Below are 26082 nucleotides of genomic sequence, written 5' to 3'. Positions count from 1 at the left end.
AATTGCGCAGATCCCCGCGGCCTGATGCTACCTAGCACCGAGGGTGGCGCTACCCCGGCGTACCCCCCGTCACCGCAGTGAGGCCGGATCCCGCCACCGTGAGGCCCGGAGCAACTGTGGGGACCTGTTGGGAGCCGCAACGCTGCAGGGGCTGAACCGCACGGACTGAGCCATACTTGCTCCCGGGTTGAAGGGGAGCAGCGCAACCGCGGTATCGGCCAGCCAGGGTGTACATCTGACTCTACCGGGGACGACTCCAGCACTCCGGCGAGAGGGGCTAATGGTCGCATTAAGGTCCCGCGTGGGGGACCGGCCGCGTCTCAGGCGATCAGTTGCACAATGGTGGAGGGCCTCGACCGCTGAGCGGCTCCAGCTTCAGTCCCAAACGGTTGTGGCTACGACCACCAAGGGAGGTGGGCCTCTATCGGCCCCTTCGGACCAAGACTCGAGGTGCACCCACGGGACCCGCGGGCAGGGGCGCGAGCCGTTGAGGTCCCAGTTGATGTGTCTTGGGGCCCAGGCCCCGCAAGGAGTGTCGCCACCGAGCGGAGAGCCCCTCTGATCTGGTGCCGGGTCAACCTACACTGCGGGAGGAGTGCTTCGGTGCCGGCCGGCGCGCTGGTGACTTGACCCACCCCTAGGTTCTGGACCGCCTTCCTGCCGCCACCACATGGACCTCTGGACCTTGCTGCTATGACCTGATAAGAAAAAATGGTTAGGGGTTCTGCCCACTTAACCCTCCCGTACCTGAGCAGGAGACATCCAGGGATGAAGAAGTAGCAAAAGAAGGTACTGAAGGGATCAATCCTTTTTTAATTTTCAAACAAGAAACAACTAATTATCTTGCGAATCACAAATAGAACATTGGAAACATATGTAGGTTGATTTATGTACACACATATGAGTGGACATCTAGGGAGGCACAACAACCAACAATCTATATACAAAATATCACATATACATCATATACAAATATACAAAACATTTGCAAAACAAACATTTATCTGTACCCTGAATTCAAAAGATATATACAAATATATATACACCAATTTAAGTAAATGCCTCCTCTTAATTTGCAATGGAGTGCACAACAAAGTGGTAGTCCCAAAAGCAAAGCACCAGGGGGTTAGAACATCAACCCAATCTCTAATTGTATAGGTGCATAACAGACAAAAATCAAATCTTTTTATAAGTTGTAAAAGGGGACTCCATTCAAAAAAGGTGTCGACGCAGTCGCGGTCGCGTTTCAGCCAGATGATGTAGGCTTCATCAGGACATGGGTACTCTAAATTTTGCGGGCCCTGGCCGAGCCTAGGGCCGGTATAACCGGCTCGTCCACAGGACCACCCACAAGGGTGGGGTGGGAGCCACTTTCTTTTCCCAGGTACTGAAAATAATACCTTATATATATAATGTGTCCGCTCGGATAAGGGTAGACTCCAAAAACACGTGGCTTGAATCACACGGTCTTTCTAAATTCTGCGGGTGACACGGACAAACAGTGTTCACCTAGGCGTTAATCACTCCACCGGAAAACTGCTATGACCTGCACCGAAAGTGGTCCGTGATTGCCTTCCCGGAACCGGCGCTCCTGGTGCCCTGAGAACCCGTGGGCAGGGGTGTGGCTTGGCGGTACTGCCCGCTGGTGTGATCTTGGGCGCAGACTCCACAAAGGGATTTGCCTGCAGACACGAAGACGAACCCCGCCGCTCCTCCCGGGCACTGTGCCACACGACGTGCCCCCCCACTCACATGATGGCCGGGAACAGAGGAGGCAAGAAGGGAGACCGCACTCTACCAGAAATGCTGAACAGGGGTAACCCACAACCAGATAGGTCTCAACCTGCCCCGAGCCCCTCGAACAATGCCCGAGGAGCGGAGGGATGGGAGCCTCCAGTCACTAGATCGTTCCTGGAGTCGCTGTTCAGTTCCCTCCGAGAAGATTTCCGAACGCTCAAGCAAGAGGTGGCGGAGAGGTCCGAGAAGTGCGAAGGGAGGTCGATTCCCTGGGCGAACGAGTGGCTTCTGTTGAGGAGGCCAGGCATTCCAGAGACGAAGAGATCATACAACTGCAGCAGGAAGTGCTGCGACTCAAGGACCAGCAGCTTGACCTTCAGGCCCACGCTGAAGATCTCGAGAATAGATCCAGGCGCAATAACATCCGGGTCCGAGGCGTCCCATCGAAGGAGGAAGGAGACGACATCGCTGTGTACCTGCGAGATTTGTTCAAAGAGGTGCTGGGTGAACCCAGGGACTTCCCTGTGCGAATCGACAGAGCACACAGAGTGGGCCTGCCGCGCCGAGCCTCGGCGCCGCCTCCGGACATCTTAGCCTTCTTACCAGACTATCCCTTGAAAGAGGGGATTCTTCGAGAAGCACGGCGGCAGCAATCCCTGCGCTTCCATGGCCACTCGGTGGCCCTCTTTCAGGACTTGTCGACCATCGCACTGCAAAAACACAAAGCGTTCAAAATAGCCACGGACTTTCTGCGGGAACATGACACGCAGTATTCCTGGGGTCACCCCTTCCGGCTCATCTTCCGTTGGAATGGGACCTTGCATCAACTCCGGTCCCTCCAGGACACCTGTGGAGTGCTGGGGATCACCGCAACGGAGGAGGACACACCTACGCCCCGCCGCCGACGCGGCACTAGGGATGGTTGGCAGACAATTCAGGAGCGACGATCCCCACCTGCGCCCATGAGACCGGACTCGCCCACTATCCGGGCGGAAATGGACAGTGCAGTGCATGCGGTGACCAGAGACACGGCGAACGGTGACATGGCCTTGACGGCCTGAGCATACTCCGGGGGGAGATCGACATAGCCTCTTCATCTTTGCAGGTTCGAGGGTTCCGGGGTTGGGGGGTGGCGGGGGGGCGTGTGGTGGCTGGACGTCCACTTGAATAACTTTCCACGGACTTGTCCATTGGGACCAGACTGGGACAATGGTGCTCTTTGCACAGTTGGTTGAGAGGCGGGTGGGGGAGGAGGGTGGTTGGGATAGTTTCGGGAGTGGCGGGGTGAGTGACGGAGTTGGTGGGGGGATGGGGGGGAGCGGGGGAGAGAGGGGTTGCTGAAGCTGGTTGCTTGCATGGGGGGTTTGTTGGGGGGGGGACTGGGGGGTCAAGGGGAGACGGGGACGGGCTGTTGGGGGGAAGCTCCAGGGGAGTGGGGAGGGGGGGAAGAGTACCGTACTGTATTGTTGACACGTTTGCTCTGCCATCGCACCACATTTACACACCATTGACATTGGCGCTGTCCTTCCCGGACCGCGACCTACTGATTGCGCTGCGCTCTTCCCCGCATCGATGATGGCCCTCAAGGTTGTTACTCTTAATGTAAAAGGGCTGAACAACCCTGTCAAGCGGAGAGCAGTATTGTCCCTACTAGAAAACACACAAGCGGACATTTGTCTTTTGCAGGAGACACACCTCCTGGGCAGAGACTGCCTAAGGATGCGGTCCCCGAAATTCCCGACACGATACTTCTCCTCTAACACTACCAAGACGGCGGGGGTCGCAATCCTGGTGTCTAGAACGTTTAAAGGGGAGACCTTACATAAAGTGGCGGAACAGAAGGGAAGGCTCCTAGCTTACAGGGTCAAGACGGGAGGTCTGGTGTTCACTGTTGCCTCGATATATAGTCTCAACGACCACCAGGAGCGGTTCCTCCACTCGGCCTTGGCGGACATACCGTCCACCCCGGACAGACATATAATTATTGGTGGGGACCTGAATATGGTCTTCGATTCGTCCTTGGATAGATCGGCGCAGCGATACCCTCAAACGGGGGAGATCTCGCAGACGGGCAAATCCCATATGGAAGACCTCGACCTACACGATCTGTGGCGTCGTCTCCACCCCACCGCCCAAGCTTATTCCTACTATTCACACGCACACAAGACCTACGCGAGACTGGATCATCTTCTGGTCACGAGACCGGTCTACGACCTAGCCACTGCCTCGGACATAGGGGTTCTTTCGTTGTCGGATCACGCCCCCGTTGAGGGCATTTTCCGGCTGCCGCCGGCATCTCCCTCGCGAGGGGTGTGGCACCTCAGAGACACCCTTTTGCATAAGACGGCAGTAGTGCAACATATACAGGACACAATTCGCGAATATCGGCGGCACAATGATAATGACGACACCACCCGTGCGACACAGTGGGCCGCATTGAAGGCGGTGCTCCGCGGAGAGTTTATTGCCATCTCCTCGGCGGAGAATAGAGAGCGGCAGCGGAAGAGAGACGAACTTACCTGCAAGGTGCGAGAACTGAAACAGGTGCATCAGAGGACCGGGGCTCCCAGTGTCTGGAAGCAACTTAAAGCAGCTAGAAAACTCCTGTCTGCATTAGACATGGACAGGGCGGAATACGCTGCGCCAGAAACATGCGTATTACACTGGCGGCGATAGATGTGGCTCCTGGCGAATAAACTTCGAGTAAAGCACCAAAAACAACTGGTGAAGGAGCTGTCGGTTTCCGCTGGGGTGACGGCCACAGAGGATAGTCAGATCGCAGACGGCTTCCGCCGATTCTACGCCGACTTATATGCAGGCGCGCCCCCCTCGGCGCAGGCCGAGGCAGACTATCTAGACTCGGTGACTCTTCCCTCCCTCGCCCCAGAACAGGCAGAGCACTTAGAACGGGACGTTTGGGTTGAGGAGGTGATCGCGGCTACCTCCCGACTCAAACACGGGAAGGCCCCGGGACCTGATGGGTATACGCCCCTTTTCTATAAGACGTTTGGCCCTGAGCTAGCACCGCTCCTTACGCGCCTTTTTAACTCGTTCTCCGAGCCGGGAGCAATCCCTCCAGACTTACTCCAAGCAACGGTGTCGGTTATCCCCAAACCGGGCAAAGACCGGACTCAATGCGGCTCCTACCGACCGATTTCCCTTCTGAACATAGACCTCAAGCTGTACACAGGGATCCTGGCGGCACGACTAGCACCTCACCTGCCGGGACTGGTGGACCCGGATCAGGCGGGATTCATCCCTGGGAGACAAACGGTGGACAACACCAAGAGAGTGGTCCATGTACTGGAGAAGGCCTCCCGAATCCCCGGGGAACGGATGTTACTATCGATCGACGCGGAGAAAGCCTTCGACCGGGTACACTGGCCCTACTTGGAGAAGGTTCTGTCGAAGATGGGTATTGGGGAAAAGTTTTGCACCCTGGTATTCAACTGCTATAAATTTCCGTCCGCGGTGGTGCGGGTGAATGGCTGTAGCTCCCAGAAATTTGCGATAGAACGGGGCACCGGACAAGGGTGCCCGTTGTCGCCGCTGCTCTTTGCTCTCTATATGGAGCCCTTTGCCCAAAGGATTCGCCAGAATCCGAATGCGACTGGCGTGCGGATGGGGAGGTATACCCACACCATTAGCCTCTACGCGGATGACGTTATACTGACCCTCGACGATCCGAGAAGGGCACTTCCTGCTTGTATCGCCGAATTAGAGCGCTTCGCCGCTGTGGCGGGTTTCAAGATGAATATGGGGAAATCGGCGGCCCTTGACGTCTCGCTGACCGACGCCACGAGAGCCGAACTCCAGGGCCTCTTCCCCATGCGCTGGTCCAAAGACCTGGTGCCTTACCTGGGCATTCTGTTAGCACCCTCTCTATCCGCCACGGTGACCGCCAACTATACGGCCTTAAGCAAGAAACTTAAAGAGGAGTTGACCCGCTGGAACAAGGGAACACTGTCTTTGCTGGGCAGAATAGCCGCAGTGAAGATGACTCTCTTGCCGCAGGTGGTATATCTATTCTGAGCACTACCGCTTCAACCCCCGAAAGGGTGGATCCGGCAGGCTCAAGCGGACATTGCACGTTTCGTCTGGCTAGGCCTCAAACCCAGACTCAAGAGAGCCTTGTCCACACTAGCCCCTGAATCCGGAGGACTGGGCATACCGGATCTTCATAAATATTTCCAGCTGGCGCAACTACGGTATCTGGTGGAGTGGAGCGGGTGGGAATCTGATAAACACTGGCTGTTCCAGGACCAGGCGGTTGCAGGCAGAACCCTGCAGGAGGTGCCCTTCCTGCGCAGAACTCACCGCCCCCCCAACCTATACGCGTCCTTCATCACGCGGGTTCCGATGCGAGTCTGGGATGCCACGAATGCTGCGCATGGTCTCACCACCTTCCCTTCGCCATTCACACCGTTGGTCGGGAACCCGGATTTTCATCCCGGGATGGAGCCCGGGGCCTTCGCGCACTGGCAGATGGCTAGATGCAGTGCGCTGTTCCACATGTACGGTCCGGAAGGTGTCCTCCCGTTTCAGGATCTTAGGCGAGAATACCATCTGCCAGAGACTGAACGGATGCGGTACACACAGGTACGTCACTGGGCGCTTCAGCCGCACGTACGCGACTCGGCAGACCGGAAGCTCACGCCTTATGAGAAATGGCTCGTGACGCGCACCTCAGACTCCAAACTCATCTCGGATCTATATAAGCTTCTGCAGCCTTCCTCTTTTCACATCTATAATCCAGGGTGGGAACGCTGGGAACGTGAATTAGGTAGGACTCTGAGTCACACGGACTGGGACCACATTTCCTATCGGGCACGACACTCCGCGTATCATACCGGCCTCACCGAAACGTTCACTAAGGTATCCACATACTGGCACTATACGCCTGAGAGACTACATGAAATGAACCGCAACATAGTGAACACCTGTTGGCGAGATTGTGGACAGATAGGCACACTTACACATGTTCAATGGGACTGCCCCCTACTGAGCCCCTATTGGAAGGAGGTCGTGGACGAGATTGACCTGTGCTTTGACATTGAACTGCCTCGCTTCCCCGCATATGTCCTGCTGGGTCTGCCCAACGGGCTGATGTACCCTCTGAGATCTCGTAGGGGTAGGCAGATAGCAATTGCCCTGGGCTCTGCTGTCCAGAACATACTCGTCCACTGGCGCACCACCACGCTCCCCACGACTACCGGTTGGTTACATAGGCTGTGGCATGTCCTGGGGATGGAGAAGCTGTCCCTTATGGTGGCGGGGGAGATGGCTAAGTTTGAAGATCTGTGGCTGCCATTCCACTCCTTACTAGTGACGGAATTTAGAGAACTCACCTGTCCTCGATATCTCCGATTGTTACGGCTAACGTCCCCGGCGACCCCAACTAGCTGAGGTGTCTGGGATGATTTACGGGTGGGAGGGGAGGGCGCACCGCGGGAGTGGCACTGGAGGGCGACTTTGGCACAGTACGGGAGGAGGGTGGAGGGGGGGTCCTGGAGGGTGGGAATGGGGGGGAGAGTTGGGAATGGGGTTGTTGGTCCTTGAAGTTGTTGTTGCCGCATGCGCACCCAGCACAGTGCCTTGATGGACATCATGATAGCAGAGCCGTGCACGCTGGTTGCGCTCCTGAATAGCGGAAGCTTCACGCTACCTCTTCGAGACCACTGTATTCATTTGTTTGTATTGTTCTCAAAACTGCAATAAAATACTTTAAACCTAAAATTGCAGAGGGGACAGGTCAGGCCTCGACAGAGAAGCAGAACCACCAACTGTGTTGCTGAGCCTTTCAATGTCCGTGGGACATTAGGAGCAGCAAACCGGTCAGCTTTGTTACAGATGGAGGAGAGTGACTCCTTCACTCCAAAGGAGATTACTTTGGGTGTTCTTGATGCCCACAGGTCTGTTGAAGATCCTGGATGAAGCACAGACACAGACAATGAAAAAGACTTGCAGAACAGCGAGACCAGGAGCAGCAGGAGTCTTCTGTGATGCAGTCTCAGTTCCAGGTGAAGTCCAGCGAAGTCAAAGTGTCGAAGAGTAATGTAGTTTCAGGCTTGAGTCTTATCCCATGACAAATCTGAGGACTCATCCTCAGGTAAGCCCTTAAATACCCTAGGGAAAGGATCCCAGAGAAGGGGCTGGACAGAGGGGAGGATACTCCCATATGCTTTGTCTACTTTCGCACCAGAGAGGGAGGCAAGGGCTCCCAGAACTAGTTACAACTGGAGTATGCAAGAAGGGCACCAAATGTTCCCTTTAAAGCAGTCTGGTGGTGCTGGCAATTGATCCCATCCTAGCTCAATTCTGTAAGTCCTGTCTGGGAGGTGGTCACATCTCACTGTGACAGGAAACCTATTTTTCTACCTTCCCCTGATCAGCTCAGCAGCAGGCGAGCATAATTGTGTCTGGGTCAGTAGCATCACTAGCTTTCTGGCACATGCTGAAAGGCTGTTACCAGGAGTACCTGGGGTTTCCCAGAGGAGCTCCCCAGTGCATGGAATCATACCCCAACACTGATAACCGGGATTGGCTTATGATTCCAACATGTTTGATACCTGGTATAGTTATAATCCCACTCATCTTCCAAGTGATTAGTAACCAAAAATCAGAGTTTCAGCTAGAAGGATCTCAATATGAAAACATCATATGGGACCCTCAACAGCTATTGTCCATCAATGGTATATGCTTTGCCATCAACGTACTCATAGTTGGCAGCATCATCATTGGGTCTTACTTCCTCCACCAGGAGGTAATCCCTCTGGTCAAGAGACTATTTGAGATCCAGATATGGAATTGTGTCTTAAAATTACCTCTTATCTAGAAAAAGTGCTTTAATGAAAACTTTAGATAAGGGTAAGGTTAAAAAGGAGGTAGATGTGATATGGGATGCACAATGTATCCCTCACATCATGTAGTGAAAACTAAGCATCTTAAAAAATGGTCTACATGTTTCAGTCCATCTGTGCCCTGTCAGGGCCATTTGCTTTCATCAGGATCAATAGTCTGTGGAATCTCTTTTCTTAGCATATCCCCGATCAGGTGGAGCAATGTCAATGTCACCCGATATTTCTATATGTTCCAGATTTTATTCTTTCCGGTTTTGGTGGGAATTATTTTCTCTCCTGAAAGGAAAAGACAAAATTGTTCAGGCTGATAATCTTTTCATTTCCCTACTGTTGGCCAGCCATAGAAAAAGTGTTTTCGCCAAGGTTGGGCCTAGATATAGGCTTGCCAAGGAAGATGGTTGTCAAGGAGCCAACTAAAGTAATCGATGAGGTGAATGAGGTTAAAGTGGATATAAGATGTTCCTGCCCTGTCAATTTCAAAGGCAGGGAAAACCGCAACTTGTTGCCAGTACTTTGCCTCTGCCACTGACTTGGATTAGGTGGGGAGGCCTTGGGGGAGGGAGGCACCACCGTGGCTGAAATTGCGCTATTAAATTCTAAACAACTATGGGACATATTACCAAGCAATAGCGATAATTATCGCTAAGCTTGGTTAGCGGCCATAATTATATTGCCGCGCTCCGACGATTTTTACCGCTGAGATACCTTGATATTATCAAGGTTTATCTCAAAAGCGGTCAAAATCGTGCGAAATGCATGAATATCGCTGAAAAATCAGCGATATTCATGCATTATCGTGACAATGCTCTTAGCCATGTTATCCACCTTCCATTGGATAACATGGCTAAGAACTGCTATGGGCAGGCATTAGGTTTTGGAGATAATCGCGCCTAGCGCGATTATTTCCAAAAGTAGGTAATAGCAGATAGCGATGTTAGCGACTGTTTCCAGTCGCTATCATCTTGGTACGCCCACTTTGCATGTCATTAGCAATAATTATCGCTGACATGCAAAGTGGGCCCCAAGATGATTGCTATCTCCTAATAGCTGTCGCTAACTGGTGTTAGCGACAGCTAGGTAATAGGGCGATAAAATTATCGCCGCTTTAGCGGGAAAAATTCCCGCTAAAGCGGCGATAAGGCCCTTGGTAATATGCCCCTGTGTTCTCTGTGCCGAAACAAAACTTCCACTGACATCACCCCTAACTGAGCCGATAGATCTGCAGTTTGTTGTGCTGAACTTTGCCCTTGAACAACTTCCTCTTTTGTAATAATACGTTTGGGAGATTTCCAAAGAAACAATAACAACGGAGTTTATAATTGTAATGACTGGCGCTTTCGTCGGCTTATGGTTATCTTCTGTTGAAATTATTTTCCATCCTCTTTGAGCACAATGAGACAATTTAAGAAGGGGAGTAACAGTAGAAATTGTTATGTGTTGACAAATCACAAATTACACATGCACAACATATAAAGCCAGTCGCATTTGCAAAGAGACATAGGGCATGTTAAAAAAAGACCTAGCAGGCCACAAGGCACCGACAAATCAGAGACCTACTGTTGATGGAAAAATACAGTGTTCGTGAAAAAAGTAACACGATCTAACTATCCAGGAAGAATTTCAGGATTGATCAATGTGAGATAGTACGTGCATTGCAAAAAGAGCTAAATTTCTATTTTAGAAAATCAAAATAAATAAGGGAGAAGTACACATGAGCTACTACAATTCGCACACAATAGTAGATTGAACTCAATTTAACTGGGCCTTTTTTCATGCTCTCGTTACAAAAGACGCACAGATTAGAGGAAAAGTCCCATTATATTTTGTTATTGAAACTCACCATGTAGAGCCAGAAACTCCGCACAGGTACGTGATGGAGTCCAGGAGGTCTTCACTACCAAGTTCAGAGAGTGTTCCCATGAGGGCTATCATTGCTCGTATTCCTCCACCAGATCCTAAAAGAGCTACACAAGGCACTTTATCCTGGAAACAATGAGCAGAAGTATTACTACAGGAATCATGTTCTTTTTACTACAATGTTTTTTTTTTTACACATATTTTGTTAGATTTTTAAGAGTACCACAGGGGCAAGAGCCCAACAAAATCCACATGAAGAAGCATTATGAAAAGATTGCCAGTAGTAGAAATATTAATGGGTGCAATTTGCATACATAACAAAAAATAATAATAATATTACACCAAACACTGCGCACATACTTTCCCACCCCACTAACAATGGCAAGCCAATATTAATATCCCGCACATCCGGATAGATAAAACGATAAAATACACAGCATACTCTGCAAACCTCTTATAGAACCACTGTTATGGGGATTGTGATGGCAGAGGAGAAAGATCAATCCCCCGGTAGGTGGCCCAAAAAGACCAAATTCTCTTATGTTTTTGGGGGCAGCCCCTCGCTAGAAAATACCGCCATTTCTGCACCCATGCATTTATCTAGTTCTCTACGTCACTTCCCCATTGTCGGCGGAGAATTTACGTTCCACAGTTGAGCAATATCCCTTTTGGCGATAGTAAGAGCGAGAAAGAGGAGATGCTGCTTATAAGGGTTCCCACCTATGTGTTACACACTATGAAGTAAAAACAGATGGGGATCATGTGGGAGGTCCCATGACAACACCTATTTAAGGCAAGTCGATACCCTATACCAAAAGGGCTGCAGGGCCTCACAGCTCCACACCGTACAAAGAAATGTCCACTCCTCCCTGTCACACCGTAAGCACTGGGGGGATGCCACAACTCCCATCCTCCAAAGACGTAGGTGGGTATAATACACACTGTGCACATACCTAAACTGTATGAGACGGTATCTGTACACAACCGCTGCACCATGGAGATTCGTTTTTGCCTCCGCCCAATCGTAATCTGTCAGATTGGGAATGTCATCCTGCCAAGCCCTTTGTGTTTTGTGTAGGGTTGTGTTGGAGTGCATAGTCAGCTTTTGGTAGATCTGTCTTATTGTGTGGGCTCCTAGATCCCCCATAAGAAGTCAGCCTTCCAACGGTTGGAATTCAGGGAGGTCAGGCAGAGTTGCAAGCAGGCGAGTCAAGGCGTGACGTTGCTGGAGGTACCTATAGAACTGAGTTTTGTGGAGATGGAAATCCTCCTGTAGTCTCTGGAATGATTAAGGACGGTGCCCACAACCCATTCCCCAAGGTGGAGATGCCAATCAGGTCCCACTGACGGAACCCTTTCAGTGCAGCCACTGGATGAAAATAATTCCTGTGCCATAGGGGAATCACCAGCGTCTGCCACATGTGCCATACCATGTGCCGAACTGTGTACCTCCACAGCCTGATCGTTGCTCCACTGGCATGTGGCAAATGGTTAAGCCTATGCACACTATAAAGGAGCTGCAGGAGGGGAGTGCTCCCCATGGCCGCATGCTCTAGTGCAAACGCCGGGTTGACAGGTGAGTTATACCACCAATCATTAATAATTAACAGGTGAGCCACAACATAAGAGTATACATCAACACACGCGATGTCGTCGCAGTAGGTGGATTGTGTACAGGTCTGAAGTGCCGCCCGAATCGCACCTCCCCCCCTTACAAATTTATTGTGTAAGGCATTGATTTGTGCAAACCACGCCCTGTAATGCTGTACGGGAAATTCTGAAGACGGTTGAGAACCCAGGGGGGAGAGAGAGAGAGACCATCTCAAAAATAGCCGACCACCCGTATAACGAAAGCGGTAGGGAAGACCATACAGCTGTCTCATCACAGAGGTTGGCGAGGAGTGGATTAATATTACGTGTCCAAAAAATCAGCATACAGGGGATACAAATACTCCCAAATACTCAAACTCTTCTGTGACATGTTTTAACTGGGATGCGCAGGAGCCTCTACCCTGATGGCCACACACTGGTAACAGTACGGATTTTGCAGGATTATGATGAAACCCAGAGTTCTAGCCAAAACCCCAGAGGATCTGCAAGATATGGGGCCCAAACACCAGGGGTCGATCATATAAAACAGGACATCATCCGCGTAGAGCGCAATGCGGTCCGGTTGTGAACTTGGCCTGTCAAATCCTTGAAGTACAGGATCGCTATGCACCCACACCGCCAGAGGCTCCACAGCCAAGGCAAAAAGTAGAGGGGATGGTGGCAGCCTTGACGTGTGCCTCGGCTGATAGGAAAGAAGGGGGAATAGTGGCCAGCTATACGTACAGAGGCCATAGGTTCGGTATACAGGAAAACGTGGGCGAAAATTAATTGCTTCTAGTAATTTAAAAGGGACTCCCAGCTAAGAGAATTGGACGCTTTATCTATATCCAAAAGGTGTAAGGCAGTGGGACATCCTAGCTCCTGAGCCAACGCCATAGCATTGTGAACCCGGCAAATATTATTTTGGGTGGCCCGAATCCAGATTGGTCCAAATGAACTAGGTCTTGAATGCATGCCCACAAACAGAACACCAGGAATTTCCCCAAAACTTTGGATTCAAAGTTTATTAAGGAGATAGGGCGATATGAGGACGGATCCTCAGGTGGATGGCCGGGTTTCAAAAAGAGGACAATTTCGGTCTGACTCTAGTCTCGAGGTAGTAGTCGCTGCTCGAGGGCCTCGTGAATTGCGAACACAGCGTGGCTACATGAGAGCAAAGAAACTCCATGGGGAACCCATTGGGACCCGGGGCACGACCCGGTCATATCGCGTTGACTGCGGCAGTTAGTTTGTCTATGGTAATGGGGACGTCTAATTGATCTCTCATGTGGGCCGATTGTCGTTGGGGGGAATGTCCCGTGGAAACTCTGTGATGGTATCTGTGGAGAACTGTTCCCTACAGGCATACAGCATAGAGAAATAGCGGGCATATTCCTCCACCGCCTCCGAGGGTGTAGTACGCAGGACACCATCACCACCCCGGATAGTGTGGACCATGGCCGGGCCCTGATTGGCCTGACATAGCCTATGTAGCATCTTACTGATTTATCCCCGACTGGTATGTCAGATACTGGGACGCCAACCAGATGTCCTTGGACTCCTCTGTCAGATGATGTTGCAGCAGCTGTTGCGCCAGGGATAAATTCCTTCAAACTGCTGGGGTGGGATCCATAGAGCATTTTGCTTTCAGGGAAACGCACCAGGCCTCAAGATCGGACCTCTGAGCAGAATGCTTGCGCTTGTCGTTAGTTCTATAGCTAATGTTCACCACTCTAACAGTAGGCTTCAAGGCTTCCCACAGGGTGACTCTAGACGGCGCCGAGTCCATGTTCAGGGAGAGATAAACTTGGATTGCCGTAGGGAGGCACTCCTGATAATCAGGATCACACAGATGCCATCGGAGACATCCGCCATTGTAGAGGGGGCAGTTGACAATTTAGAAGGTGTGTCGCTGTGATGGATGAACGATCAGACAACCCTCTCTGGAGATGTGAGATCTGAGAAAACCTGTGGACATAACTATGTGGTGCAAAGAGGTAGTCCAAGTGGGACATGGAGCCATGTACCACCGATATGTATGTGTAGCCTATTTCTGTGGGGTGGTATGCCTGCTATAATTCCGCCCAACCCAGTGTTCCAGCAAGCGAAGATAGTCTGGAAGTACCTGTAAGGAAGGCCACTCCGGATCCCCACCTCCTGTCAAATGATGTCATAACATCATTCCCGTCACAACCTAATAGAGTCAGATACCCAGGAAGTTCACCCCACAGCCGAGTCAGACATTCCATGGATGTGGCCCGAGGGGCGGGGGAGCATACACACTGCTCAGCATGAGCAGTTTACCGTAAAGCATCCACTTCAGGAGAAAATATCTGCTGCTAGGATCCACCCAATGTTTAGTAAGAAGGAAAGGGATGTAGGCATGAATAAGGATGGCAGTCCCACGAAAACCCCGTGTGAAGCCCGCATGGAACACCTGTTGGAATCCGAACCTAGCCAGACATGGGGCTTTGTTACCTAGGAGATAAGTCTCCATTAGTAGAAGAATGTCGGCCCCTTAACATTTGGCCTGCCTGAGGATGGCCCCCCATTTCACCTTATTAAGCACTCCTCGGACATTCCACGTCACCCCCGTCAGTTTGCCTATATGGAGAGCTGTTACTGGATGAGCTATGTATCTAGTTTGGGTCCAAGAGCAGCAGTCTGCCTAGTGGGGAGTGGGATGTGCATCTCTGTGTATATACAAATAAACAGGAGGGGGGAGGTAGAGTAATAAAGCAGGATTCTTACTCCACAGACTAAGTTACATAAACAAAAGGAATCCTATTGGGGGTGTCAGGGAAGTGTGCACCACAGTGGTATGGGAGCACTTAGTGTTTTGTAAAATACCCCTCACACACCAAAAGGCCCCTTGGTGTCATGCTTCATCATAGGGGTCTTCGCACCCCTCTAACTGGATGTGGCGTGCTACGACCTACGACTACGCGGGAGCACTTATAGTTATGGCTATTTGTGGTGCATGTGATGCATGTGATAAGGGATATTTTATGTGAGTGGTGAGATTTAGTGAAGGATTAAAAAGATACATGCACCACACATAGCCATAACTATAAGTGCTCCCGCTTAGTCGTAGGTCGTAGCACGCCGCATCCCGTTAGAGGGGTGCGAAGACCCCTATGATGAAGCATGACACCAAGGGGCCTTTTGGTGTGTGAGGGGTATTTTACAAAACACTAAGTGCTCCCATACCACTGTGGTGAACACTTCCCTGACACCCCCAGTAGGATTCCTTTTGTTTATGTAACATCTCTGTGTATAAACAACAACAAAATCAAAGCCTACAATTCTGAACCCCCCCCCATCAACAACCCTCCTCCATCCACCCGAAACTGCAGGGAACTAGGAGCATCTGTCACGGCAAGGGGAACCTCAAGACCTAAAATACGGACCACAAGGACCGCCATCCAATGGATCACAACCACCCCAAAAAACATGAACCTTGGGAAGCTGGTGGCCGTGCAAGTCAAACACCATGCGAACAGCCAACTCGACATGGCACTAAATGATCAGGGCGAACCCAGGCCATACACAGTCAATTATGTGCAGCCAGAAACATCACAGGCCGTGGGTCGGTCAAGTAGCATGTACAGGACTAGAGGATTGACAAGCAGACCCAGAGCAATGCCGCCTTTTGGACTTTGTCCTCCGAGAACGTTTCTGCTATGAGCCCATATAGGAGTTTGACTCCAACGGCAGCGGGAAATGCGACTTCACCAAGGCCCTTTCATCAGACCAGGCAAAGGCCGCCTCAGGCGAGTCAAAGTAGAGAGTTTTGGAATTATAAATCACTCGGAGCCTAGCAGGGTATAGTAACATCTAAGAGATGTTGAGTTCACATAGCCTCCATTTTGCTGCAGTGAAGGACTGCCTTTGTTGTTGCGCCAGGCGGGTGTAGTCCGGAAAGATCATGATGGGCCTTGAATCGAAGACAAGCTTATCTTTATTCAACTGGGCATATTGCAGCACTGCGTCCCGATCAGCATAATTTAGCAGCTTGCCAAAGACCGGCCGTGTATTTTCTCCAGGAAGTGTCTTTCTTGTAAGCGCCCAATGAGCCCTCTCAACCACAAAACACGCCGAGATCTAATCCGCCAGCAGCAGATCTGTAAGCCATAATGTGAGAAAACAATTCATGGAGCCTCCTTCGCAGCTTTGCGGAAAACCAACAAAGCGGAAGTTATTGCACTTGGCACGGTCCTTCGCATCCTCGGCGTGGGTAGCAAGCTCCCGGGAAATCACTGTCAATTTATTGACCTGCTGTTGGAGGGTCTGCATGGTATCCTCCACAGAGGACACTCGCATCTCGGCCTCAGTAATATGGTCAACAGCCTTGCGCAGGTCCTGCCACAGAAATGAGACCTCAGTACACACTGCGCCAATCTTGGCCTCCAAAGTGTCCCTAGTGTCCGTGATTGCCGCACCCAAGACTGCATTGTCCGGAACAGGGACCGGGGGAGGGCCCTCACTTGCAGATGTAGAAAACTGGTCCAGGGTGCTGTGTTTCAGTCCCATCGCACCTGGTTTGTCTTTCCCCATCGTTAGGACCTCCAGTGACCGGTGCCAATTACTTCCAGGAGATCGCCCTCCAGCGAGATATATTTGGATGCTAAGGCACTGATCCACCACTGCAGGAGTCTCTCCAGGGGGTGCCTCATGACCGGTACTCACGGATTCCATTCACCCCTAGGTCGCAAGCCACACTGGATCTAATCCAGCTGCTTCTGCAACCAGCGGAAGACAGCCAAGTGGGCCCCCTAAAGGACCAAGCTCGCCGGACCACCAGTTCATGAAATGAAATGAAATGATTACGCACTTGTATAGCGCACGACTACCCGTAGGCATCTCGGCGCTTGTACGAATACCGCCGAGGAACCCTTCCTGGCCCTTCCCTGTGAGGAGCCCACTCCTGGGCACCCCCAAGGTGAAGTCAGGCATCCTCAGCGTTGTTGAGGCCGTTGTAGAGATTAAGCAAGCTATTGCCCAGAGGTGCAGAGTGGGACTCATGATTAGAATAGGCACCGAGCCGAGATTTATCAGGTCCGAGGAAATTGAGTCCGAGACCCGCCGAGGCGGGAATTGAACCCTGGTCCCAGCCAGACTACTGCATCAGGGTCTGCCGCTCTAACCATTGAGCCACACTTCTCTACACCCCGATACCCCAACTTCTAGGGCTGGCACCTTCACCAGTAGTGTGGCATGCCAGGCACTACGTATCCACAAAGTCTTGGCATCATCACATAGGTGACCCCCCTTTATCCGGGCTCCAACGCAGGACACCAAGCTGCAGCTTAGGGTAAATGTCCGGGCCAATGATGCCAATGCCTATTCCCTGGAGGCCTTATAAGGACCAAGATGGCGGCTGATGTGTGCTCATTGTTCCAGGGCCCAGGCCCAGGTCTCAAGGCAGCCGATGTGTCCCAATGCTGCGGGCGAGCATCGCATCACGCACCAGCTGCCTAAATGCCCCCAATGCAGCTCGGCCACCAGCAAATAACCGCGCCTCAGCGCCCAGTTCCCAGGCGTCCCCCCTTCCTCGAGGGAGATCGCATCTCACAGTGCCAGCAGGGCCCCCCGAAGCAGCTCATCACCAGCACCCCCTGCCACCAAGCCCCAAAGGAGCCGGTCTCCCTCCCCAGCCAGCGCCCGGAACGAGACAAACTCCGAGAACATGACGGGGAGCCCCAGCTGGGCCCACAAGGCCTCCCAAAGTCCAGGCCCCAGCCAGTGACCCAACTGCCACTCAGAAAGGCCTGGGAGGGAAATATGTGTGGCAGCCGGCCACCCCCGCTGAGCCCCCCAGCACCCCTTCCCACCTCAATTCAGGACGGAGATCTGCCCCAGCCTCGCACACAGCACGGCCTTGCAGAAGCCTATAGCCTACGCGGGGATGCCGAGCTCCGGTCCCAGCGGGCACTCTCAGTCCTTGCGCCCGTAATCCACTGAGAAAGATCTTCTCCCGGCTCCATGGGCACACAGGAGGAACCGCTGTCCTGTGAGGCGAGTATTAGCACACACAGGTTGTATTAAACAGGATTAATATCGGATGATTGTAGCGGGCGCACGGAGTTCACTCAAGCTGCGTCCGCCATGCTCGCCGCTCACGCCTCGCCCCCCTTCCTACAATGTGTTTAACATTTGTATAAATACATATGATTATGGCACAAGAGATTTCTAACCTTAGGCTTGAACATCAACAAGTACACTTTGGCAGAAGGATTATTGAAACACCTGTTCCCTAGCCCATATAATCTTCCTCTTTTGTTTGCAAAAGGAGATGATTTCTTGCTTAGCCTCTAGGGTACAAGTCACAAGTCTGTTACAGGTATGCCATCTGTAGTTTGGGTACAGCCTCTCTGGAATAGTTTTTTTGTAATCTTAACAAGTCTGACCCTTGAGGTAGGATAGAGCATAGAAAATACTCTTTGAACAGTATTCGTCTAGGTTTTATCTTGACTGAGGTAAAGACATACATTTTTTACATTTTTATAGCGCACCCTTGGCTGAAGGATATCCGAACACTTTACATGTGAATTCTGCTTTACAAATTTTCAGGTACAAGGAGTTTAAGTTGTTTGCCTACAATCACAGGATTTTGAGCCATCGGCTCCTTAATCATTAATTCCAAAGCCAGCACCTGTAGTTGTTAGGCCACATTTGCTCCCACACATGTTTTTGTGAGTCAGCTTTTGCTACCATGGACAGTGCTGTATTTTAGTTCACCCTGCCTTCAAATTCACCATTTGTGACTCACATTTCTAGCCGGGGATGCATCATTCCACAAGACATGATGTCTTCATTGTATTGGTGATTTTTGAGGGTGACAAAAAGTGCCAGTAATTGTGTCCTTCCCATAATTACCAATACTTTGGCCATCGGTCACTTTAAAGGACAAAATTAATGCACATTAAATGTTATGGCGGAACAGCAAGTCAGAATCGATGCCTCCACACTTATTCAAGCACCAAATTTAGCCAGGATTTCATCCAGTGAGAAATGCCTCACCCATCTTAATGGGACCCGTGATTCCAATTACCAGTCAAATATGCTTTATCAGAGCACTCAATTCAGGGAACTCATTTTAAGATCTTGTGACAAAGGTAGATTTATGTAATCAAATGAATGTGCTTAAAGAACAAGTTCCTTAGCTTCAGTAACGCATTATCTGGCAGAGACAATATTTAGCTGCAAATTCCTTTCCTTTGAATTCCCAGGCTTCAGGCTGGATCAGGAAACTTTTGCGTGAGCAGTACTTCATGCGCCCGCCTTCGGGTGGCTCTATTCGGTTCCACGTGATGTTGTCGGGTATGACATTGCAGTCACCTATATAGATGCCACCCAGGAGTGCTGACATCAATACTTTTCACTTTTCCACGCCAGCAACACAGCCGCATGAAGTGACTGACTTCATTGTGTGTCATAACTAGGGCCCTGAAAAAGGGAACAACCCTAGCCCTAACCAATAAGTCAGCGGAGCGGGGAAGCATGGGTGTGTCGGCAGCTAGATTTTGTCTCTACTAGAAAATGTGTTTCCAAAGATAAGTAACTTGTTTATCTGGTAGAGACTTGTAGCTGCCAATTCCTTATATTTGAATACATACCCAAGCCATACCATCCTGGCGGTGGGCTGCGGACATATTGTCTATACTAAGAAGTCCTGCCAGACCGAACAGCCTGAAATGCCTGTCGGCTGTCGCTGCAGAGCTCACTGTCCAGGCAGTAGTTTTTGGCAAATGTTTGCAAAGATGCCCACTTTGCTGCCTGGCAGATGTCCAGGACTGGGACACCACAAGCCAATGCCATGGCCACAGCCTTCACCCTGGTGGAGTGAGCTGATGAGCCCTCAGGGAGCTGCTTCTTAGCCAGGGCACAGCAGATCTTAATGCAGAGATGACCCAGTGAGAAATGGTCCGTTTTTTTCACACTGCCTGACATTTTTAGCTACCACGTGCAACACAAAAAGTTGGTCGTCCACCCGGAACTCTTTTGTGCGGTCAAGGTAGAACGACAACACTATTTTCAGGTCCATATGGTGGAGACGCTCCTCTGCCTTAGAAGAAAGAGGGGGAGCAAAAAGGGTGGGCTCATGATTGATTGGGCGAGATGGAATGGGGTCACCACTTTAGGCAAGAATGAAGTCCTGCAATGACCATCAAAAGTGGAGGCTTGGATACCAATGCCTGCAACCTACTCACCCTTGGGCAGATGGTACTGCCTCTAGAGAGGGTATCTTGATGGTAAGCAGCCGGGCGGGACAGTTATGTAATGGCACAAAGGAACACACATGAGAAATGTGAGGAACAAATTAAGGTCCCACTGTGGCATGACAAAAGGCGTTGATTGAAATATATGATTTAAACAAAGAGGGTTAGTCTGGCAACCGCAAGAAATTGGACAGAGCAGAGCAGAAAGAGAATACTTGAGAATATCCAATGCAATAGACCTTTCTGCACATTATTTTACAAACTTTTGCGAACAGCAGGTGTATACCGTCTTAGTGGAGGGCCACCTGGCTGTTAAAAGAACCTCACATACTTCAGGAGGCAAGTAAAAAATGATCAACTGTCGCCACTCAATTTTCACATACGACATTGGGGAGTTGACAGGTTTGGGTGGGAGAACCATCCACTGCTGCCGCAACAGAAGATTCTCCAGGAAGAGGCAGCCTGATCGGAGGATCAATGCTTATTTTAAGAAGCTCAGGATACCAGACTCTTTTTGCCCAGTCTGGAGCCACCATAATGACTTGGAACAGGTCATTCTTGATCTTCTTGAGAATCCTGGGCAGAAGTGGTGTGGGCAGAAAGGCGTACAATAGGCATGAGCTCCACTTGTGACGAGAAGCTTCTTCGGTGGTGAACACATTGACCAAAGGCTCTCCCCACTGCTGGAAGAGACCTTGTACCACCACCGAATGGAGATGCTATTCGTGATCCGCTAGGCATCAACAGCTGAGTTTGTCTGCCCTGGCATTCAGAGAACCTGCCAGGTGTTAAACCACCAGGGTTATGCCCTGCTGCTCCAGCCATGTCCAGAGACACAGGGCCTCTCGACAAAGGGTTCACAAACACACCCTACCCAGTTTGTTGCAGTACCACATGGCAGTGGTGTTGTCCATGAACACCTGCACTAACGTCCCTTTGACAGAGAGGATACATGCTTTCAATGGCAAATGGATTGCCCGAAGCTTCAACAAGTCAATGTGGAGCCGCGACTGCGCTGTAGACCAGTGTCCCCTGATCTTCACCTGTCCCAGATGATCACCCGATCCCACAAGCGATGCAACTGTCACTACTGTATGATTTGGTTGGGTGAGGGAGAGGGGTCTGCCTGTGACCCAATCACGGTTCATTAACCACCACTACAAGTCTATCGCATTTCCCTCCCAGATCTGGACCATGTCGGAAAGATTCCCCTGATGCTCCACCCACTGGAACTTCAGGTCCCACTGCAGAGCCTACACACGCCATCTGGCGTGCTTTACCAACAGGATGCAGGAGGCCATGAGACCCAGCAGCCTCAGAGTCAGGCTCACCAAAACCCAGGATAGAGGCTGAAACATAAGTATCATAACCTGAATATCCTGGACTCGTTGCTCTGGAGGATAGCTCTGATGAAAGGGAGCATCTGAGTGGGAGTTAGTTGTGACTTCATCACATTTATAGAGAACCCCAGTGAATGCAGGAGGTTCCCCATAGTCTGAATGTGGGAAATGACAGCCTAGGAAGAGGAGGCCTTCAACAGCCAGTCTTCAAGACATGGGAGACTGAAATCCCTAACCTGTGCAGATTAGCTTCAACCACTGCCATCACCTTGGTGAACACCCAAGGGGTGCTGGTAAGGCCAAAGGGCAGCACAGTGAATTGAAAGTGCTTGTGGCCTACCTTGAACCGCAGGTAATGCTGTGACCTTGCAGGATAGGTATGTGAAGAAGCGTATCCTGCAAGTCCCACACTACCAGCCAGTGTCCATGGTCTAGGGTAGACAAGACCTGAGCCAACATGAGCATCTTGAACTTCTCCTTTTTTTTAAATAAATCATTTTTATTGAAAACAAGGCATGAACAATGATAAAACCATGGTACATATACAATGGCAATATTCTGAGATCGCAAATGTTACTGAAGACACAGCGGTCACCGACAACACTTTCAGTCCCCTGTGAGTTTAAATCAAGTCCCATTTATAACATCTTCTCTTGATTTTGAAGTTTCACATATCTCCCCCCTGTGGGTGTCCCAATGCCCCCAGACCTGCACCCATTTATTCGTGCACCCCCTGGCTTTATGTACCGACTTTTCCGTGACCATGCACCAGTCCATATCCTTTCCCCAGTCTTCGATACACGGTGGGCTCTGAGCTCTGAGCTCTCCATAATGTTGCAATCTTTTGTCACCATCAGCCCCAAGGTGACCCAAGTACACTCCCTGGAATTTAGGTTAGTAGGGCTCCATATGTTTAAGAGGGCCAGTTTAATATTACAATCTATCTGTTGCCCCAACACTTTCTACATAAAGTTCGCTATCGCCTCCCAATATCTCTGGATGGTCGGGCACTCCCAAATTGTGTGAACAAAGGCTGCCTCTGGCCCACACCGCCTTACACAGTAGCCATCAGTGCCATGTCCAATGTGTACCAATACCGACCCAGACAGATAGGTTCTATGGAGAACTTTCAGCTGCACGAGGCTCAGCCTGGAAGATATAGCCACCTCCCAGGGGATGCCACTGTGGTACTAAAATTCTGCACCCGTGTCATGAAAATCGTCGTATCATGACGATTTTGGTAACATCAGACCGAAAATGACAAGTGTAAGGTGTGCGAGCATTTTCGTCATATTCGAGTGACGAGATCGCCATGAAATCAGGGATTCCGTTCTGAACCCTCGGGTTCCATTTTGTATAGGGCAGCCATTTTGTGGTTGCCCTCACATAGGCCGATGACAGTGGCCGAACAAGTCTCCAAGCACACGTACACTTTAGCTGACTTCTGTGTGACCCGGGCAAGCTGACTCCGTTGCCCAAGGCCGGACTTGTTAGGCCAGTTCCTTTCCCAGTGGCTGATCAAGATTAAGGATCAAGGCACATCATGCCATAAACCCTTTATTGCACACAACTATGTCTAATCTTACTCACACCTGTCTCTGTTCTTTCTTTATGGCCTGCTTTACGATGAGGAGGTGCCCAATTTTATTAGGGGTCCGTCCGATTATCTGATGAAAAGTGTTGGGCCTTGCCGGGTAATTGATTGTGGGCTGGACAAACTGAAATATGGGCTTGTCATCATGACTCTGCTTTTTCTTTGTTGTGAAAATATGTGAATGGTCAACTGTAAATAAGGAATGTTTGCCTGAAGCATAATATTTGATATAAAAAGGGATGACCAGCTTTGTAAAGTTGAGCAGTCTCCTGAGAACATACACCGTGTTGTACTTCTAGGATACCTGTTACTGGTTGCAGCCAATAAATCTGATCTTTGATGTCACCAAGAAGTCTCTGCGTTTCTGTAGTCTGAGACAGGAGAATCCGGAGTCTTTGGGTGTGTCCCCTGGCACCGCTGGGTTCTAAATAACCCGGTAATTCATTTGGCGCCCAAAGTGGGGCGATTTCAGCGGTACCGGTCCAAACCAGAGGTTCGTGAGGAGCTTCGTGTGAAAATTCTGGAGGAAGGCCAACCACTTCATCGACCCCTGTATGTCGTCGTGGTCCGAAAGTCTTTGCTGCGAGGTTCCCCGCTTTCCAACGGCTACGAAGGACTGCTGCCCTGACTATCACCCTGTCTTGGACCCTTTGATGATTTGTAGAGCGAGACGATAAACAGGTCTTCTGGTGACGTCATCGATACCTCAGTTAAGTATGAGTGGAGCGTCTCCCAGTCCTTAGTTTTGGTTCTTAGTTTTTGGGTATCCCCTTGGGATCTTTGATTTGGAACTTGCAAGTACCAAAGCCGAGGGACTCGTGTATTCACGAGACTATCGTATTTGATAATCCCTTGAAGTTTGAAGCTAGACTAGTGAGCGAAGATGCCTGGTCTTAGCAGACTTGGAAATTTGTTTTGTTGCGGTCGAAATAGGGATTCCCGATTGGAGGACTCGTGTCCGGTTCCTCCAATTGGAACTCCAACGTATGAACTTTATGTGAACCATGGCGTGGGCCCCATTGCATATAACGAAATATGGATTTGTTACACAAAAAAGGACGGTGTCCTACAGTGGCCCCAATATGGCAGTTTTGACACAGAAATTTTAGATAATCTAGAGGTTAGACTTTTTAAGAAGAAAGCCCGGCCGGCGATGTTTGACTCTTTCCGCCCATGGTGAAAGGAAGCCAAACAGAAAGAAATTAAATTAGCAAAGAGGAATAAAAGAGAAAAGGGTATCTCGATAATGCAAGCTGCTATGCAGTATAAAGATAATGAAGAAGAACAAGCAAGTGAGCAGTTGCAAAGACAACATAAAATGGCGATTGATAGGTGCTATCCAGTTTTGCCGCTTCTTCAGCAAGATGCAGCAAAGGAACTCGAGAAAGATCCTTTAATGTCGCATTTGTTGAGTTCGCCACCCCCTTATGCACAGAGTGCTACAGCACCTCCGCAACCTTTAGTTGTACAACCTCCGGTTGTTTTGCCTCAGGTTCTTCCACAACCGCCAGCTCCTCTTCAGTTGGCTCCTACTGCTATGGCGCAGCCTCCTCAAGGGCCGCCGACTTTGCTACCTACTCCGCTTATACTTCCTACGACTTTGCCTACTGTATCAACTACTTCTTCCGATATTCCTCCTGATACTGCTTCTGCGTCTGCCTTGTCTCATCCTGTCTTTTCTCCTGTTCTTTTGTCGACTTCTCCTTCTGTTCGACAGAGAATGACTGATACAGTTACTAGTCTCTTGTCTCCTTTCTTTGGGTCATTAACTACGACCCCTGTTTCAGAGCGTAAACAGTTACGTAGCCAACTGCTGGATTCTAGAGAGAAGGGAGTGTTGGATCATTTGGTGCATAAATGGGTTACTGATCCTACAAGATATGAGTTAGAGTCCGTTATGGATGTCTTCCGTCAATGGGAAGCACCGAAGCAAAGATATGTTTTTGACAAAATGTGTGTTTTTCTTTGTGAAGAATTGGAGGATAATGATTTGGAATCCAATCCGCCTGAGTTGTGCCGTGTACGGTTCGAGTTTGCAAAAGGCACGATTGTGGGTTCCGATGTTGAAAGAGCAGTTGCGACATTGTTGTCATTTAGGAGTGAGGCTATCTCTTGGTCGTTGTTTGAACCTGATCTCTCTGCTAGGAGAAAAGCGCGACAATATCCGATGAGAGAAGTTCCCCCAGTTTGGAAAGAAGGGGATCTAGCAGCTAATCCACCTGTTCAGCCTCATTTTCAGCGTGTTTGGGTACATGTTCCATGGAAGCGAGCTGAAGTTTTGGCTCTTAAGCAGACTTTACCTGACCCCCGTAAAAATCCTGCAGGGTATTATAAGGAATTATCTCAGACCGCAGACTCATGTGTTATGAATCTAGCTGATATAGATATGTTGTTTGGAAATGTGGTTCCACAGCCTTTATGGGGATTGATTCGTCACACGGATCAAGCGCAGGAGTTAGGTGATACCTGGGTTAATATTGCTGCTGCAGATGACCGACAGGTTGGTGGTGCTAAACCTGAGCCTTTAGTCGCAGAACTCCCTGGTAGGATCGTTGCTTACATGAAAACCTTAATGGCTGCGATGCGTGTAAACTGGGATAAACTGTCTGCGTGTAAGCAGAAGAAAGATGAAATGGTGTCCGATTTTTTCACTAGGTTTGAAGAAACGTTTATCGACCACAGTGGTCAAGACATGAGTACAGAAGTTGGTCGTTGACAAGTTTGTTCATAATTTGCTTCCCGAGTTGTGTACCAAGTTGAAGGATTCCGAGAGTTCGTGGGCTGTTTCCTCTTCAGCACAGATATTGGCTACTGCACAGTACTACGAAAATAGAGATAAGGACGAGAAGGATAGGGCAGACAAGAAAACTAAAGAATTGAAG

General features: G+C 50.1%; 1 protein-coding gene across 2 annotated transcripts in view; it reads right to left on the bottom strand.

Moving 5' to 3' along the window:
- LOC144753731 (cytosolic phospholipase A2 gamma-like) overlaps positions 1–26082 on the bottom strand; it is a 928534-nt gene that overhangs the window by 613774 nt on the left and 288678 nt on the right. For both annotated transcript variants that reach the window (XM_078641315.1, XM_078641316.1), the window contains exon 5: positions 10438–10580. In XM_078641315.1, coding sequence (XP_078497441.1) covers positions 10438–10580 — 143 coding nt within the window. The remainder of the gene's footprint in view (positions 1–10437; positions 10581–26082) is intronic.

The sequence above is a fragment of the Lissotriton helveticus genome, chromosome 5_1, assembly GCF_964261635.1.
Source record: "Lissotriton helveticus chromosome 5_1, aLisHel1.1, whole genome shotgun sequence".
Lineage (NCBI taxonomy): Eukaryota > Metazoa > Chordata > Amphibia > Caudata > Salamandridae > Lissotriton > Lissotriton helveticus.
This window is presented reverse-complemented; position numbering and strand designations above follow the sequence as displayed.